Source organism: Carassius gibelio, chromosome B1 (genome assembly GCF_023724105.1).
Source record: "Carassius gibelio isolate Cgi1373 ecotype wild population from Czech Republic chromosome B1, carGib1.2-hapl.c, whole genome shotgun sequence".
NCBI classification, from domain to species: domain Eukaryota; kingdom Metazoa; phylum Chordata; class Actinopteri; order Cypriniformes; family Cyprinidae; genus Carassius; species Carassius gibelio.
The window spans coordinates 35,809,470-35,824,959 of NC_068396.1; the positions used below are offsets into that span (position 1 = coordinate 35,809,470).

Genomic DNA, 15,490 nt, shown 5'->3' on the forward strand with positions numbered 1-15,490 from the left:
GAAAAGAGGAGCTAGGGATGGAGAAGGGTAATCAGGGAAAAAATGTGAATAGAACTTATATAAGCATGACGTGAATCAGCTGATTTAAACTTGACTGACGTTATATGTCACTAATGATACACTTGATTTCAGCACAGAGCACTGCTGAAACACAACATATACAGTAACATGACATTTAGCATACAAATAAATACAGGTAAAATATGCATTAAATAATTCATCTTGAAACAGTAAATTAGAACTAAAGATCAGAGCTTACACATCAGTAGAAACACACAAGCCTTTGGCGAGAAGCTCATTCTTTCAGTCACACTAGTTTTCTTGTGAAGGCCGAGTAAGTATTTCCAAATCGCTCTTCAATCAGTGAGCTGTTATTTAAATGTTGATTGTATATTTGATGCTCGTTGCATGATGAATGTCAAACAATTGAGCCAGCATGCATTGTCTGTACGTGTGTATGATGTTGAGGGGCGTTGTGTGAAAGTGCATCTAGGTGGTAATCAGGAAATCAGCTCTGAAGTTTTCCGCTGTACACTGACCACATGCAGTTTCCTCACAGTGCAGTGGTTTCACAGAATGCTACATATAGACATGACAAATTTGCATACACTACAAATGTTTTATTTATTTATTTTTTATTGAAAAACACATACTTCATGAAACCTATTCCTTTCTGCCTGAATAAAAGTACCGAAGTAAAACTTGGTCTTTAATGCCAAACGGAAAGGGTTTTTTTTATTATTATTTTTATTTTTTTCGGTGCAGCCACAGTGGGTTTCACCAGCTCACTCCTCTCCTTACTGACCTCTCATGAACAATTAAAAATAACACAGTGACGAAATCAGAGCATATGCTAACATCTGCAAAAAAAAATCCTTGTGAGCGGTGTCATTACGGTTATTTTATTGCTTCTGATCACGTCAGCACCCGCACAATCCCAAACTGTAAATGTTTATCATGTTTAATGTTTATGAGTTTTGATCAGACTGCCTCTGACGTGATACCCCTGATAGCCACAGAGCGGGCAAGCTTCACCAACCAGATGCTGTCTGCTTCTACAGCTGAACCTCACCAGCCACAAACATGCCACAACAGTGGGGTATTAAGAAAGATCATATTTGTATTTCTCTTGTTTTGTTTTTTTCTTCCTGTGAAACATAACTTACTCCAAGAGAACAAGCTGACGACACTGATTGCCCTCCATTTGTTTTTGTTTATTTCTTCACAAGTAAAGCTTGATATTGTGAGTCTGTGAGATCCTGACTCACTGTGAAAATGATACTACAATCGGCAGGTGTATGGTCTGAAATGTGTAGTGTGTATTCACAGGATCATAATGTTAAACTTCATTTGTAACTGTCCTTAAAGGGTTAGTTCACTCAAAAATGAAAATGATGTCATTAATTACTTACTCTCATGTCGTTCGAAACCCATAAGACTATTTATAATATAATATATTTTTGATGCATCCCGAGAGCTCTCTGACCCTGCCAAGGACAGCAATGTAATTAACATGATCAATGTCCAGAAACACAGCAAGGAGATTGGTAAAATAATCCATGTGACACCAGGGTTCAACCATAATTTCACGAAGCTACGGGATTCATTTTTGTGTGCAAAGTAAACAGAAATAACAACTATTTAAAAATAGGCTGTGTGGTGCAGCTGTCACATATAAGCATACACTGTTTACTTTCTGTGGATTCTCTCCGAAATGGAGCTAGGGTGACGCAGAGAAGATGAATTGTTGAATAAATGAGTTATTTTTGTTTACTTCGCACACAAAAAATATTCTCGTAGTTTTGTAAAATTACGGTTGAACCCCTGATGTCACATGGATTATTTTACCAATGTCCTTACCAAGTTTCTGGACATTGATCGTGCTAATCACATTGCTGGCTATGGGAGGGTCAGAGAGCTCTCAGATACATCAAAACATATCTTAATTTGTGCTCCAAAGATGAACGACATGAGGGTGAGTAATTGATGACCAGAACTTTCATTTTTGGCTGAACTATCCCTTTAAGTCTATGGTCTCCACCAGTTTTAAAATTAATTAAACGTGTTTAAAAACTGATTCAATGCATGTCGTTCAAAGTAAAAGTGTTGCATCAGGAAAAATATGGAATGAATGTTGTTGGTTCTTTGACCGAACACTCCTTGACACACACAAAACTATCTTGCGACCCACCAGTTATATAAAACTGGGTTATATGGCACCACATAATCAGGGAATTATTGTATAATTCCCTGATTATATGGTTTTTGATGCCAGCTAATATTGCAGGCATAATATTGACATGTAAAAGTCTAGACCCTGAATTTAAGATGATCCAATTTTATTTCAGAGGTATTTACAAGAAAAAAAATGTATATATTATTATTGTTTTTATATTCAGAACAATACTGGTATACGATCTTCACAGCATGTTTAGCTTGAGTTTAAGGCAGTGATAAATGTATCATATTTACACTCTTTTACATGTATTAGACCTACAAGATTATTTAAGACTACTGTTACCATTGTTTGATTGTTTGTGAGGCTTCAGTGTTCAGTCCAGTGTTTGACCAATACTGTGATAGATGGACTCTTCTTGAACAGAATCAGTTCTGAGACTCTGATAAACGTCACTCTGTCTGCTGGAGTTCAGTTCTGTGTAGATCTGATCTGGATCCACAGCGTTTCTCTCAGCAGCAGCAACATTCATGTAGTCGAGGTCTGTGTCGACTGTTTCTGTGTTTGCAGGTCTGTGAAACCCGTTTGAAGCAGAACCGTCGTCACTTTGAGCTGTGTGTGAGTTTGAGACCACAGCTGGGTTTCCTTTCTCGTAAGCATTCTATAAACCGAAATAAGGAATAACTAAGCAAAAAAGTAAACCTCGACATTTACTTAAGAAGTAATCTTAAATAAAGAGGATCCTGACTCACTTCTTCTGCTTTTCTTGTCATCACATGTAGCTCTTCAGTAAAGAAGGAAACCAGACCTGTGATAGATGAATGCTGTTTTCAGTAACTGAATTCAGTTCTTCATTTTAGCCTCCGTCCAAACATTATGTCACTGTTTCAGCAGTTTTTTTTTTTCAGACAAAGAGTAGTTGAAATAATGTCTACTGTCAATTTTCTATTTATCATTTATTTTATTTTATTATATATATATATATATATATATATATATATATATATATATATATATATATATATATATATATATATAATAAAAATTGAAAATATAAAAATAGAAAGTAATTCAAAATAATAATAAAACCAATAATATTTCAGTCACATTAAAATAAGACTGATCTGAGTTCACTGAAAAAAAAAAAAAAAAAAATATCATACTTTTAGATTTTATTCATGCATTCTTTCATTTATATTGTTTAAAAATATTACCACAAGTCTGTTTTTTCTTTCGTACAGCCACAACAAGGAATACAGCAGAGATCAGGAGCAAAACCAAACCTACTGCAGTTATGATGATGATGATGACAAATGAATCTAAAAAAACACAAAAGATCATATAAACCACTCGGTTGGTTCTCAGAGTGAAATGATGATGTTTATGTGAGAGGAACAGGAGCAGTGAGTGTGTGAGATGTGGAGAGATGTTTACCTGAGTCAGGTGCAGACGTCTGTGCTAACAGGGTTTGAGGAGTCAGAGGAGCTGATGAAACACTTGTGCTTGTTATTAAAAACAGACTGATGGTTGGAAATGCTGTTGACCTCTCATCTAAAGTGAAAATACAGACGGACTATAATGTAGTTCAGTTATACATGAGCACAATGCAATGACACGTTTGTGTTGGGTCTCAAATTGACCCCCATTGGTTTCATTTCATTGACTTTGGAACTCAAATACATGAAAAATATCAAATCCTTCTTGGATGATTCTGAAGACAAGTATTCATGGAAACTAATGTGGGGTCAATCTGTCCCCAACAAAGCGTTCCATTTTTAGAAATTATCTCTTACCCTCTTTAACCAGCAACACAATCTCTGAATAGACATCAGTTAAAGTCCTCTCCACACCACACCAGTATTGTCCTGTATCCTCTGTTCTCAGGTCAGTGATGCTGATGGTGAAAACTCTGGTCCTCTTGTCATCAGTCAGAGAGAATCTCTCGTCTTCAGCTGGAGATCCTGATCTAACAATGATGTCTCTAAATCCAAAGGTGCACTTGCCTTTACAAAAATACTTTGAATTTGATTCATATCCAGATTCATAGCTGCATCTGATGTCAACTCTCTCTCCTCTGTGTCCAAAAATTAGAGTTTGAGCAACAACAACAGCTGAAAACAAAATGTCATTAGCCAGGATTATCACATTTGCTGTATTAAGAAATCCTGTCTGCTGACTGAAGTGGAAAATTAGAGCAGTGTTAAACTGTCACACGCAGGAGAACTCACCGATATGCATGCAGGAGCAGAGAAGAAGAAAGCTCCACATGATGTGGATTAATGACAATTTTGACTAAAATAAACCCTTAAAAACAGACCTTTTTTTTTGTCTTCTGTGCATGTCAATGTATATGGCGCAATGCTGAACTTCTCCTTCCCCTTCCCGTATTTCTAACCAAATTCGTCACTACATGATGATATCTTGACAGCATATCAACACAATATCAGAAAAGATCTAAATCATACCATTTGTTTGTGTTTTTATGCTTTCATGGATTCATGTGGAGTATTTGCATAGTGTTCGCAGAGAGCATCACATTACATTTCTTTAAATTCACTTTTCATAATTATCATTAAATTGTGTCTTGGATATAAATGCTTAATGTTTATATTTTGTTATACAATGCAATGAGAATAAATCATTGTGACTTTTAGGGATAATATATGATCAAGCAACAAGGACAAGCAATTTGCCAGTAATTAATCAGAGGTACTAAATATTACATAATTATATGTAATCAATGAATGATATAAACAATCTTAAAACAGAATAGCCTTAAAGACTCTTGTTTTGCTTATTGTGCTTAACAATGAACTACATATACATTTTGTAGTTTATACCCTACATTCTAATAATAAAAAAATAATAATCATGAACCATTTCATACTATGTCTTAACACCATACAGGTAAAAGTAACTCAAGACTATGCACAATCATAAATCATACAAGATTTTTTTTTTTTTTTTTTAAATAATATTTACTCTTAGGTGTTTTATAATATTTACTCTTACGCCTTTGTCTATTAACAGTTCTCCAACTTGAAAAAGTGCACATTTTGATCATTTGAAAGACGTAAGACCATGTATGGCTTACTTCTGCACGATAACAGGATGTGAAAGTAGTTCAGTATCTAAAATTTACCAACCTCCCCTTTAAATGCCCTGTAACTGTGGGAAAATGCCATATGTACTGATTTATTATCTGAAGGACACTTAGCTGACTTGCACTGTATAAACAAATATTAATGTAGACATTCATTTTTTCTAGCAAGCACCTCTTTTCTGCAGAGTTTAACTCCAACTCTAATCAAACACACATGAGCAAGCTAATCAACGGGCTTCAGGATTACAGACAGGTGAGTTTGATCAAGGTTTGAGCTAAACTCTGCAGGAACAATGACCTTGAGAGCCAGAGTCGAGAACCTCTGCAGTAAAGCATTGACAACAACAGAAAGACATTTGAACTATAAATGAAAAGTGCACTTGTCAAATCGAGCTCATCTACTGTCCTTTTTGAACAGTGGAATAGATAATTGAGTTTGTATCAGTGAAGTCTGACTGGTGTTGAGTTTGAACAGATGAATAAAGTGTTTCTACTCCTTCATTCGGGGTCATTTCAAACATCTCACTGGTCTTCACACTGCGGTTGGGTTCTTTGATGAACTGCACAGAGGAATAGTTCAGACTGTCTGTTTGTGCAGTGACATTTGGTGTGGTATAAATCAGAAAACCAGGGGCCTGTACCATGATGGTAGCTGAACAAATTCAGAGTTACAGGATTAGTTTTGAGTTGACAAAACCAAACCTCTCCAATCCGGCTTTGTTGGTACCATGATGCTGTTCATCAACTTTCTTTGTCAATTCAGGCTTTGATCCTGAGTTTGTGGAGCGCGTGCACATGAATGTGTGACATCACTGGCAAACAGCCAATCACGAGCCTTGCAACACAAAGCAAGTTTGATTTACTTCTTGTGAGAGATCCAGCGAGATTCAAAACTAAAGGTTAAAGGTTTTGCTAAAGGTTAAGAGATTGAAGAATATGACACATTTAAATGTCATATGAAAAATGAAGGAGGACTAATAAAATAAATGATCTTGCTCTATCAGTGTAGTCACAAGTGGAACTTAGTTTATACATTTGAAAATATATAGTGATAGAGACTTGAACATGTAAATTCAGATTTGTAATTTTTAAAATTAAAAAGTGCAATCTTTTGATACTACAGCCTATTTATATCACATGATCTGTATACATTAATATTTATTTAACATAATTTATAATAAATGTTAAACTAAAATTGCTTGTGTGTAAGAGATAAATTATAATATGAATCAGTATAATTATATAAATCATAAAATGACTCAGTTATTACCATTAAAGCCAGACTTCTATTATTTTTTTTTTTTTAAGCATAAGTGACCTTTAATTTGGAGCAAGATAAACTGGAGTGACTTTGTGTCAGACATGTGTCACTTCTCTCACATCTGATTGGTTCACCTTCAGTCTGAGATCTCTAATCCAGAACATAACCTGCACCAGAGCAGGTTAGCCGTGCAGCGTAAGATACCATGACAACGAACACCGATTAAAGCCGAGCTACTTTCATGGTACCTAAAATCCAGGGTTGATGGAAACTAAGCTGAAACATAGCTGGCTAGCCACCTAATCCAGCTTCATGGTACAGGCCCCTGGTTGATGTGCAGACGATGTCAAACTGGAGGAGCGTCTCTTCAGTTTTAGTTTGATAAATAAAAAGAAGATGACTGTACACGTCAGCACCAGAGAACCAAGAGCAGCACTGACATGAACCATAGGATCTGAGGACAGAAACCAGCACTCAAATTAAACATTTCTTTCCTTCCTATCTGACACGTACACACACCCACACACACAAACTGGGAAATCTGCTGATCTTGATGTTTTTGGGGAAGTGTTGACAGTTGAGCGCTTCATCGCTGATGTTCTTTTATTCTCTAAAAATACATTTATAAAGAATAAACTTGATTTCGAGATGGGTTGTGTCATGTTTCCCTCCTGTGGTTTGTGATGGTACAGCAGGATACATTTTGATAGATCACAAACTGTTATGTCTGCTCTATCTTCTCTTAAAATAAATATATGAATATAGATTGATTGGGATGTGGATAGATTAGGTTGGATGGATTGGGTTAGATGTTTTGATTGATTGGGATGGGGATGGATTTGGAAGAATGGATTAGGACAGGATGGATTGGGAAAGAGATGGATGGGTTAGATTGATTAGGGATGGACACAGCAGTGATGCACTGGTGAAATAACATGAAGTAAAGTTGACTGGGATGGATGGATTAGGTTGGAATTGGGTTAAATGAACAGAATAATGTATTGGGATGGATGGCAATTACCGGTTATGTCTGTAGTTGTTCTTCTTGCAGGAGTTAAGGATGCACATTTTGGAACAGTTGTTAATTTAGAAACTGTGAATAATAGAAATATTAGTGGAAAAAAAGGGGAAAAGGTGGTGTCGATGTGATGAAATAAACATAAATACATAAATATGCTGTTATAAAAGGAACATGTTGATGTATGTTTCCTGTTGTTGGTTATCGTAATCCAGAATTCTAATATTTCCACATATTTAAGAAACACAGAGTTAAGACTTTCAACAATATATATATATATATATATATATATATATATATATATATATATTTTTTTTTTTTTTTTTTTTTTTTTTTCACAGTTTCAAAATTCCACAAAGTCATTTTCTGGTTGTTTGAATTACAATTTCATAAAAAAATAAATAAAATAAAAAAAAAATAAATAAAAAATAAAGAATGCTTTCATATATTTTGTCTGGAAATTAAACCATGAACAAACTTTACAGGGATACTTCATTAATGGTTATCTATAAGTTCATGTTCCCAGAAAGATGTTCGGCCTCTAAAAGGGTTATTTCAGCTGCTATAAACCATAACCATTTTATTTTTTATTTTCCAAAAAAAAAAAAAAAAAAAGGTATTTCTCTTCACTAATAATACAATTGCTTTCTACCACTCCAGAACACTGTGTGCCACAAACAGCATCAATCCAACTCCAACTATCCATTAGCTTAGATGGCTGATATGAAACAACAGCACATAAAACTCACTAAAATAACTTATGAAATGTATTCAGTGCATAACTTACCCTCAATCACATGTAGAGTTACATAGTTGTGAGTGTCTTTAAGACATCTGTCTACTGCGCAGATGTAAGTGCCAGAGTCTGTTAACCGGAGGTCAGTGATGGTCACGGTGAAGTCTGATCCTTCATCAAACAATGTGAATCTAAGCTAGGAAATGAGAGCAAGGAATTGTGAAGTTTTCTCCCACTGGAGCAGTTTGAAGATTCAGAGAGCCCACTAGAAATGAAGAGTCAGACAGGATATCACATGATCAAATGAATAAATAGCACAAGTCAGTCCAAATATCATTCATGTTAGATGTCATCATGTCTCAGTCTTTAGATGTTAATTTTCTCACAAAGAGTAAGTGAACGCTAACTCACCTGTTCAGATGTGGGAGAGGAAACCTAAAAAAATCCACATGCTGAAAAGACTCCTTCCTCCTGCTTGGTAAGACAAAGTATTTACTTCTCTTTTTGTCTCGCCATCATCTTGAGACATCTGCAGTGACGCAATAGTGACGTAACATGACCTGTGCTCCCACTAACCTCACACACATTTCTATACCATACAAATGAGTCTCAATAAATAACATCTACTTTTTCAACCAGAGACATTTATTTATTCAAGACAACAAATCAATGATTTTTCTTTATTGATGAATTCAACACATAACAAACTGAGGACAACTGGTAACATTATACAATAAGATTCAATTACTTAATGTCAGTTAAAGCTTTAATTAACAATGGGCAATACATGTGTTACAGTATATGTGACCCTAGACAAGAAAACACGTCTTAAGTAGCACTGGAATATATGTAAAGTTTCCTCTGTGAAAATAGTTAATAATCAAACAATTATTTTAAAATCACTATATACAGTTTACAGCAAAGCAAACTGATGTGAAAATAGCTGTATTTTAATTTTGTTTTGTGTTTTTGTCATATGAATCAGTTTTTTTTACTCAATCGGTTTGTTCGGAATATACATATCCAGACAAAAAAGATTTTAAGTATTTTTTAAGCAATAGAATACAAATTAATATTATAATATTTAAATGTTCATATAATTGCATGCATATTTAATGATGTAATAATAAAAATAATTTAATTTAAAAATAAAATTATTAATAAATTTTAATGGCGATATTTCAAGTAATTGATCTGTTCAAATGGTGTTAAGCGTGTCATGAGCCCAAGTCATGTTTTGGTTGTTTCCATTCTGCCCTCTTGTGTTCTCTCTGTGCATGTTTGTTTCAGATGGGCGGTTCCTGGAGATAATTTATTGGAGGCTGTGATTGGTTCTCTTCTTCACCTGATCCAGATATAAGGACTGCCCCAAACTCTCAATCGAGGCCATGATTGTGCCATCGTGTGTGACTCAATAGTTTGCTGTTTGCCTTGTTATTGTTGTTTGTTTCATTTTTTGATTGTCTTACCAGAGAGATAGTGTGTTGGTGTATAAGATTGTGATCTGTGATAATTCTGTTGTATTGTTTTTTTTTATTTTATTTTTTGCCTCCATTCTGTGATATTCCTGGTTGACTTGACCCAAGCCTGATTGACTATGATTTTGGATTTGGACTGTAAATTGTTTGCTGTTAACTTGTCTATATATATATATATATATATATATATATATATATATATATATATATATATTTTTTTTTTTTTTTTTTTGTAAACATTTTGTTTATCTAAATCTTTGTTAAATTGAGGGACGTAGGGTGTTCGACACCATTTTATTTTGATGTCAATTTTCACATTGTTTTGGGTTTAGGGAGTCTGGTAAATTGAAACTGTATTTTATTTCTCTTGGTTTCTTTAATTTTGATTTAGGAAGTGTAGAGGGTTAACAAAGAGGATTTTTGGCCTTGTCTGCCCCTGACACTAAGCCCCAACTTGTAAATAAATGATTGTTATTCAACATCTCTCAGGTTCTGAGACTCTCTTCCTTTTCCTGTTACGGCTGACCCCTAGCGGTCGTAACAAGCGTATCGCCTTAATTTGGAACCTCATTATTTGTTCAGTTTATTATAGCAATAAAGTAAGCCTTTGCCAAGCTTGCTGCTGTTTTGTTGTAAAATGATCACTACAACTCACCTGTATAGATGCAGAAACAAAAGACTCTTGCTTTCCACATTTTTAATTGATTCTAGTGTGTGCAGAGAATAAAACTGAATCTGTCTGGCAGGCTTTGTCTCACTTCCTTGTTACTATTTAGGACCAATCTTCAACCAAACTTAATACTGTAGTTTCAAATGCATTTCACTGAACTTTCTCAATATGACCAACTTCTCTGTCATCGTCAACTTTTCACCATATAAAAATGACTAAAAAATTAACCAGTTGTAGTCTTTTACATATTACACTTGTTTACACAGAAACGTGCTATATTATTCCTAATTATATTGTAAGTTTTGACTATTGAAAGTGTCAGTCTGTTTAAAGGGAATGTGAAGCAAATTGGCCCAGTTGCTTGATGCTTTAAAGATTAATTAATGTTAAGTAAAAGCTAATACAATTTGTTTTCAGATAAACTGGATGTTTCAGTATTTTTACTGAAGAGCAAGACAAAAAACAAAACAGTTGTGAATGCAGTGCAGACAAAGGTGATACGAAGAATAGTAAGAGTTATAACTTTAGTTTATTAGGCAGTCTTTTCTTCACAAATCTATATCTGAGACATATGAGCATGATTTCTGTATTTATTGAATATGTAAAATACCATCCTAAATTGGTTTTGTGAAAGCAGCATATAAAGTTCAGAGGAAACTAGGATTCTGATTGGCTGAGGATTTTGTGTTCAGACTTAGTCTTATCAAGAGTGTGATAGATCGACTCTTGAACAGAATCAGCTGTGAGACTCTGATACACTTTACTCTGTCTATTGCTGTCCAGTTCTGTGTAGATCTGATCTGTCGTTTGTGCTGAAACAACATCAGTGTAGTCTGACGGTTCTGCGTTTGTATCATCTGGGACTGTAGGTCTATTAAGTTCCTCTTTTTCACTTTGAACTTTGGGTAACTCTGGAAGGTCACGGTTTGTTCTCTGGTGGCCATCCTATATTAAAGAAATACATATGATCATGTTAGTCAGATATTGATGCTGATAAGAGTATGATAAGCTGTAGAAGTTCATGAACTCACCACCACTGGGTTTGATATAGTCCTGGTGCAGTGGAGAACAAAACCTGATCAGAACAAATAAAGATTGAAGTGATTGATTTTTCTAAAATAGGTCATAATAACCTTATATTATCTATTATACCATGAAAATATTTTTTCAATATTGTGGCATTATATCAGTCGTATTACTCTGACAATTTTCCCATTAAAGTATCATGAGCTTCAACAGAATGTGAACGTTAAGGTGAAATCCAAGTTACTTTCTGTACTAGGTGAGATATATTAGCACGTCTTGAACTGTAGGACATGTGGTTTCAGATAAATCACTAAATGCTTGAGATGATCCAGAGATCTGCTCACCTGAATTACGCCGGCTGTTGTGCTTGAGGACTTGAAACAGACCGAACAAACACACGAAAAACAGGGCGCCAACACACATCAAAGCCACCATCATCATGAACCTCGAGTAAGACTCTGTCGATGCAAAGGTGACAATGACTTGCCTGCAAAATCACAACTGCATGATTTCTGTGTGTGTGTGTGTGTCAGAATCTCACCAGGAAGCTCTTCCGTGAACAGGTCTGTGGTTTCCTCGTGTGGAGGTTCTGCACAGAAAACAAAAGTGAACGGTGTGTAGTTCATCCTCATATATGAAACCTCGGCTGGTTTTCATGTATCCCCATATGTGTGAGTGTGTGAGTTCACTTCTCACACTGACTCATTGCAAGACACGTAAGAGGAAGACCATGCTGTATCACATCCCATCTGAAACTAATATGAGACTCCGCAGAAATCCCCATAACTGTTATACGTCAGTGTTCATGATGCCAAACAGATAGAGATCTCACTTATAATCATAACATGGCTTTGTGACAAATGGACATGGAGGTTTTATTCATTTATTTATTTATTTAGTCATCATGAAGGTTTTAGGTTTCACTGTATTTCAATAGTCCTGCTGTGTAACAAATCTGTTTATAATATAATAATTGTCCACTGTATCACTGCTCAGTTTACAGTAAGTTTTCGAAACCACATGTATCTAAACGCAGTTGTTTAAATAACTTTAAAAGGAGACAGAATGTATTTTTTTCCTAACAGTTAGACTTCCTGTTCATACTGCCCAAACTGCATTGTTGTACTGCGTTGTTCATACTGCACAAACTGATAAACTTTAAATGCAAAAAATATATATTTTATTATGTGTAGACATCACACTGGAGAGCTGAATAACTGAACACTGAAGTAATTTCTTATGCATATTACAAGTTCATTCAGCTGTAGAAGTAAACATCTCCAATTCCAATCTTAAAGGACATTTTGTTGTGTGTTTTCACCTCTATCGCAGTTGATTTCATGTAAGGTTGCAGTTTTGCATTTTCATGAAAGTTTATGGTTTTCATGTGTTTTTAAACTTTGCCAGTTTAACATTTAAAGCAATGTTAAACTGCAACAAGACGTAAGATAATTTGACAATTGTATGGCTCTGCTTTTTCTGGTTTTCTGCATGCACATACACAAGTAAATCCACCTCTGAAATTACAGTATAATCGAAAAAAGCATTCCTGCAAAAATAACTATGTTGTGATTTTTATTGTTATTGTGAAACATCTGGTAGACTATTTTATTTTATGTTTCAGTCGTATTGCTCACCCTTCCTTTGGTATCCTTTCATGATCAAATGTTTGTCCAATTTCATAGCGTCACTCATTTAAATGACTTTTTTTTCATTGTACAATTTCCTCAATGACTTTAGCACAATTTTCATATAATAGTGTCTTTTTGGACAAAAACACTGTTCTTTGTTGTAAATAAATGAATAAACACGAAGCTTTTTTTTTTTTCTTTGAAAACAGTAAAATTGAATGTTAAATATGTGTGTATTATTAAGGACATTATTCAGCGGTTGTGTATCTCACCTTTAGTGACTATTATCCAGATCTCAGAGGTGAAATCCGGCAGCAGAGCGATATCTACTCCACACAGGTACTTTCCTGAGTCTTCTGGAGCCAGTGTAGAGATGTTTGCTGTAAGAACATGAGCGCTGGTGTCGTCCAGAAGAGCCAGTCTCCCTCGTTCAGACCTCGTCTCTGGTTGACTGATGTGAACACACTGAAGAGCTCCTGGAGCAAACGAGCCGTTCATCTGGCAGAAGTACTTGCTGTTGTTCTGGTAGGTTTCAGGATAGCTGCAGGAGACTGAGATGTTGCTTCCCACAGATCCAATGATGTTAACAGCCAGCGAGTACTCCATCAGCCACAGCGCTGAGAGACCAAGAACTGCTGACAGAGGCCATTTCAGATTTAGCATGATGAATTTTGGTGTTTATCAATGAAATCAAGTACAGCGAATAGCAAAAAGTGCCATTCTCATTGAAAATATAATGAGAGATCATACCTGAGAAACTGATGGACGTGATGGTTCTCATGACTGCCTGCTTCAACCTCAACTCACACTACCTGTTTCTCACACTAAATATTAGGTAGATAGTGTGTGTGTGTGTTCAGTTGTTTGTGTTACACTTCCCTAATGCACATGGTAAAGTAAACACAAACACAGTGATCTGAAAAACAGCTCCCTCTTCAGGACAGCGAAGGTGAAGTCTGGCTGTCCTCAAGGATAGATGATTGATTGATTGATTGATTTACAATTCACTCTTTTATTATTTTTTTTACTGTTTTATTATTATTTTTATTATTATTTTTACAAAATTAATTTATTATTAATAAATGACCAATATAAAGTTTGTTCGACGTTTGACATTTGTCAGAGAATCAGCCTAGGAAATCTTCAATAGTAGTTTAATGATTTAGCACAATGACAAGAAACATGCGGTTTTCTATTTTTTTTATTTTTATTTATTTATTTTTTTTCAGGATAGGGTCCGTCTGCATAGTGCAAAAGAAAGAGCAATTTGAAAAAATAAAAATATTCTATCTAAAAGCTTAACTTGTGAAATGTATAAAAATTATGAAATATAAGGGGTGTGTCTTATTAGTGGATCATAAAGGAACATTTAAATGTTGGTTTTATTCTCAGAACTATAGCACAACAGAAGTTATTGAAATGGAACAATTGAGAAAAAGCTTGCAGAGCATTACAGAGATTGTGCAGTTTACCACCCCCTAGAGGAGGATATTGCACTTGTTTTGAACAAGTTTGACATTTAGAAATAAATGAATTTAGAATGCACACAGTTTGATATGTAAACTTACACGGGTGTATCTGTTCAAAGAACAATATTTACAGCCATCTTTTAGTATCATATGTAAGTCGGGATGAACACTATTGAATTGAATTTGAATCTGTTAATTCATTCATTTTTAGAACAGTCAGTATACCGGTTCATAAACAAACATTTAAATGTTAAAGGGTGTGTCGTATTACTGGTTCCTAGAAGAACAGTTTGATGGTGGTTTTAGCCACAGAACTATAATAAACCACATACTATTGAAAATAAAACCACCACATGATTCAGTTTAAAATAAATCAAATCTCATATTCCAGCTACAAAGACTTATTACAGATTTAATAAAGGATATTTTGCAGTAGTTTTCTTTGTCAAAAGTGATGTCAAAGTCATGCTATTGACATTGAAAAGTTTCCAGTATTAGTGCCTTGAGGAATGTGCTGCAGTTGTTTTGGATGAGTTTGACATTCATTTTTTTAAATCAATAAAGTCTTCTATTTCAACGTCAAAAGGTGTGTCTCATTTCTGATTTCTAAATTTCAATTTAGGTTTTACACATGCAATACACAATTCCCCATCACACTATATGTGGACTGACATTGCTCAGAAGTCAGATGTTGATGTTGACCTCTGATTGGTGTCAAACTCTAGTGTAAATAGCTCCAAAAACAGTATCACCAACTTCACTTATTATAAACAAGATTTATTTCTTGCATCTTATCAAGAAGGAACTCTCATAATACAATGAAATGGAAAACTACACAATTATATTACACAAGATTAATGTTTTAAAATGCGTATTGTACTGTAACTGTACCTTAAATCATTATGAGTATGGCAAAAAAAAA

General features: G+C 34.7%; 3 protein-coding genes and 1 long non-coding RNA gene across 5 annotated transcripts in view; 1 reads left to right on the forward strand and 3 right to left on the reverse strand.

The window, feature by feature from the left end:
• The window catches only part of LOC127949439 (B-cell receptor CD22-like), a 336,416-nt gene that overhangs the window by 302,987 nt on the left and 17,939 nt on the right, over positions 1–15,490 (forward strand). The gene's annotated exons all lie outside the window — the stretch shown is intronic.
• Positions 1–15,490, reverse strand: part of LOC127949571 (uncharacterized) — a 69,874-nt gene that overhangs the window by 42,056 nt on the left and 12,328 nt on the right. The window lies entirely within an intron of this gene.
• Positions 1,988–4,871, reverse strand: LOC127949526 (CMRF35-like molecule 5). The gene is made up of 6 exons (XM_052546976.1): positions 4,405–4,871; positions 3,970–4,287; positions 3,611–3,727; positions 3,391–3,495; positions 2,929–2,984; positions 1,988–2,837 (listed from the first exon to the last, which is right to left on the reverse strand). The coding sequence occupies exons 1-6, from the start codon at positions 4,442–4,444 to the stop codon at positions 2,553–2,555; spliced, it is 921 nt and encodes a 306-aa protein (XP_052402936.1). The 5' UTR covers positions 4,445–4,871; the 3' UTR covers positions 1,988–2,552.
• On the reverse strand, positions 10,955–14,051 carry LOC127949528 (protein CD300H). Of its 2 annotated transcripts, none has more exons than XM_052546981.1 (6): positions 13,850–14,051; positions 13,372–13,731; positions 12,010–12,057; positions 11,813–11,926; positions 11,474–11,517; positions 10,955–11,387 (listed from the first exon to the last, which is right to left on the reverse strand). In XM_052546981.1, exons 1-6 carry the CDS (start codon positions 13,878–13,880, stop codon positions 11,100–11,102), a joined length of 885 nt encoding a protein of 294 aa, XP_052402941.1. In that variant the 5' UTR covers positions 13,881–14,051; the 3' UTR covers positions 10,955–11,099. The 2 variants fall into 2 exon arrangements, with proteins under 2 accessions (XP_052402941.1, XP_052402940.1); XM_052546980.1 differs by having other exon boundaries at positions 13,372–13,734.

Bases quoted from the DNA above. Each gene is read 5' to 3' on its own strand.
- LOC127949526 (XM_052546976.1), bottom strand. From the start codon at position 4,444: ATGTGGAGCTTTCTTCTTCTCTGCTCCTGCATGCATATCG. The intron at 4,288-4,404 runs GTGAGTTCTCCT...TTTTGTTTTCAG, and splicing joins CTGCTCCTGCATGCATATCG to CTGTTGTTGTTGCTCAAACT. The intron at 2,985-3,390 runs GTAATATTTTTA...CATCTATCACAG, and splicing joins AAAGAAAAAACAGACTTGTG to GTCTGGTTTCCTTCTTTACT.
- LOC127949528 (XM_052546980.1), bottom strand. From the start codon at position 13,880: ATGAGAACCATCACGTCCATCAGTTTCTCAG. The intron at 13,735-13,849 runs GTATGATCTCTC...GGCCTCTGTCAG, and splicing joins CACGTCCATCAGTTTCTCAG to CAGTTCTTGGTCTCTCAGCG. The intron at 11,927-12,009 runs GTGAGATTCTGA...TTGCATCGACAG, and splicing joins GTTCACGGAAGAGCTTCCTG to AGTCTTACTCGAGGTTCATG.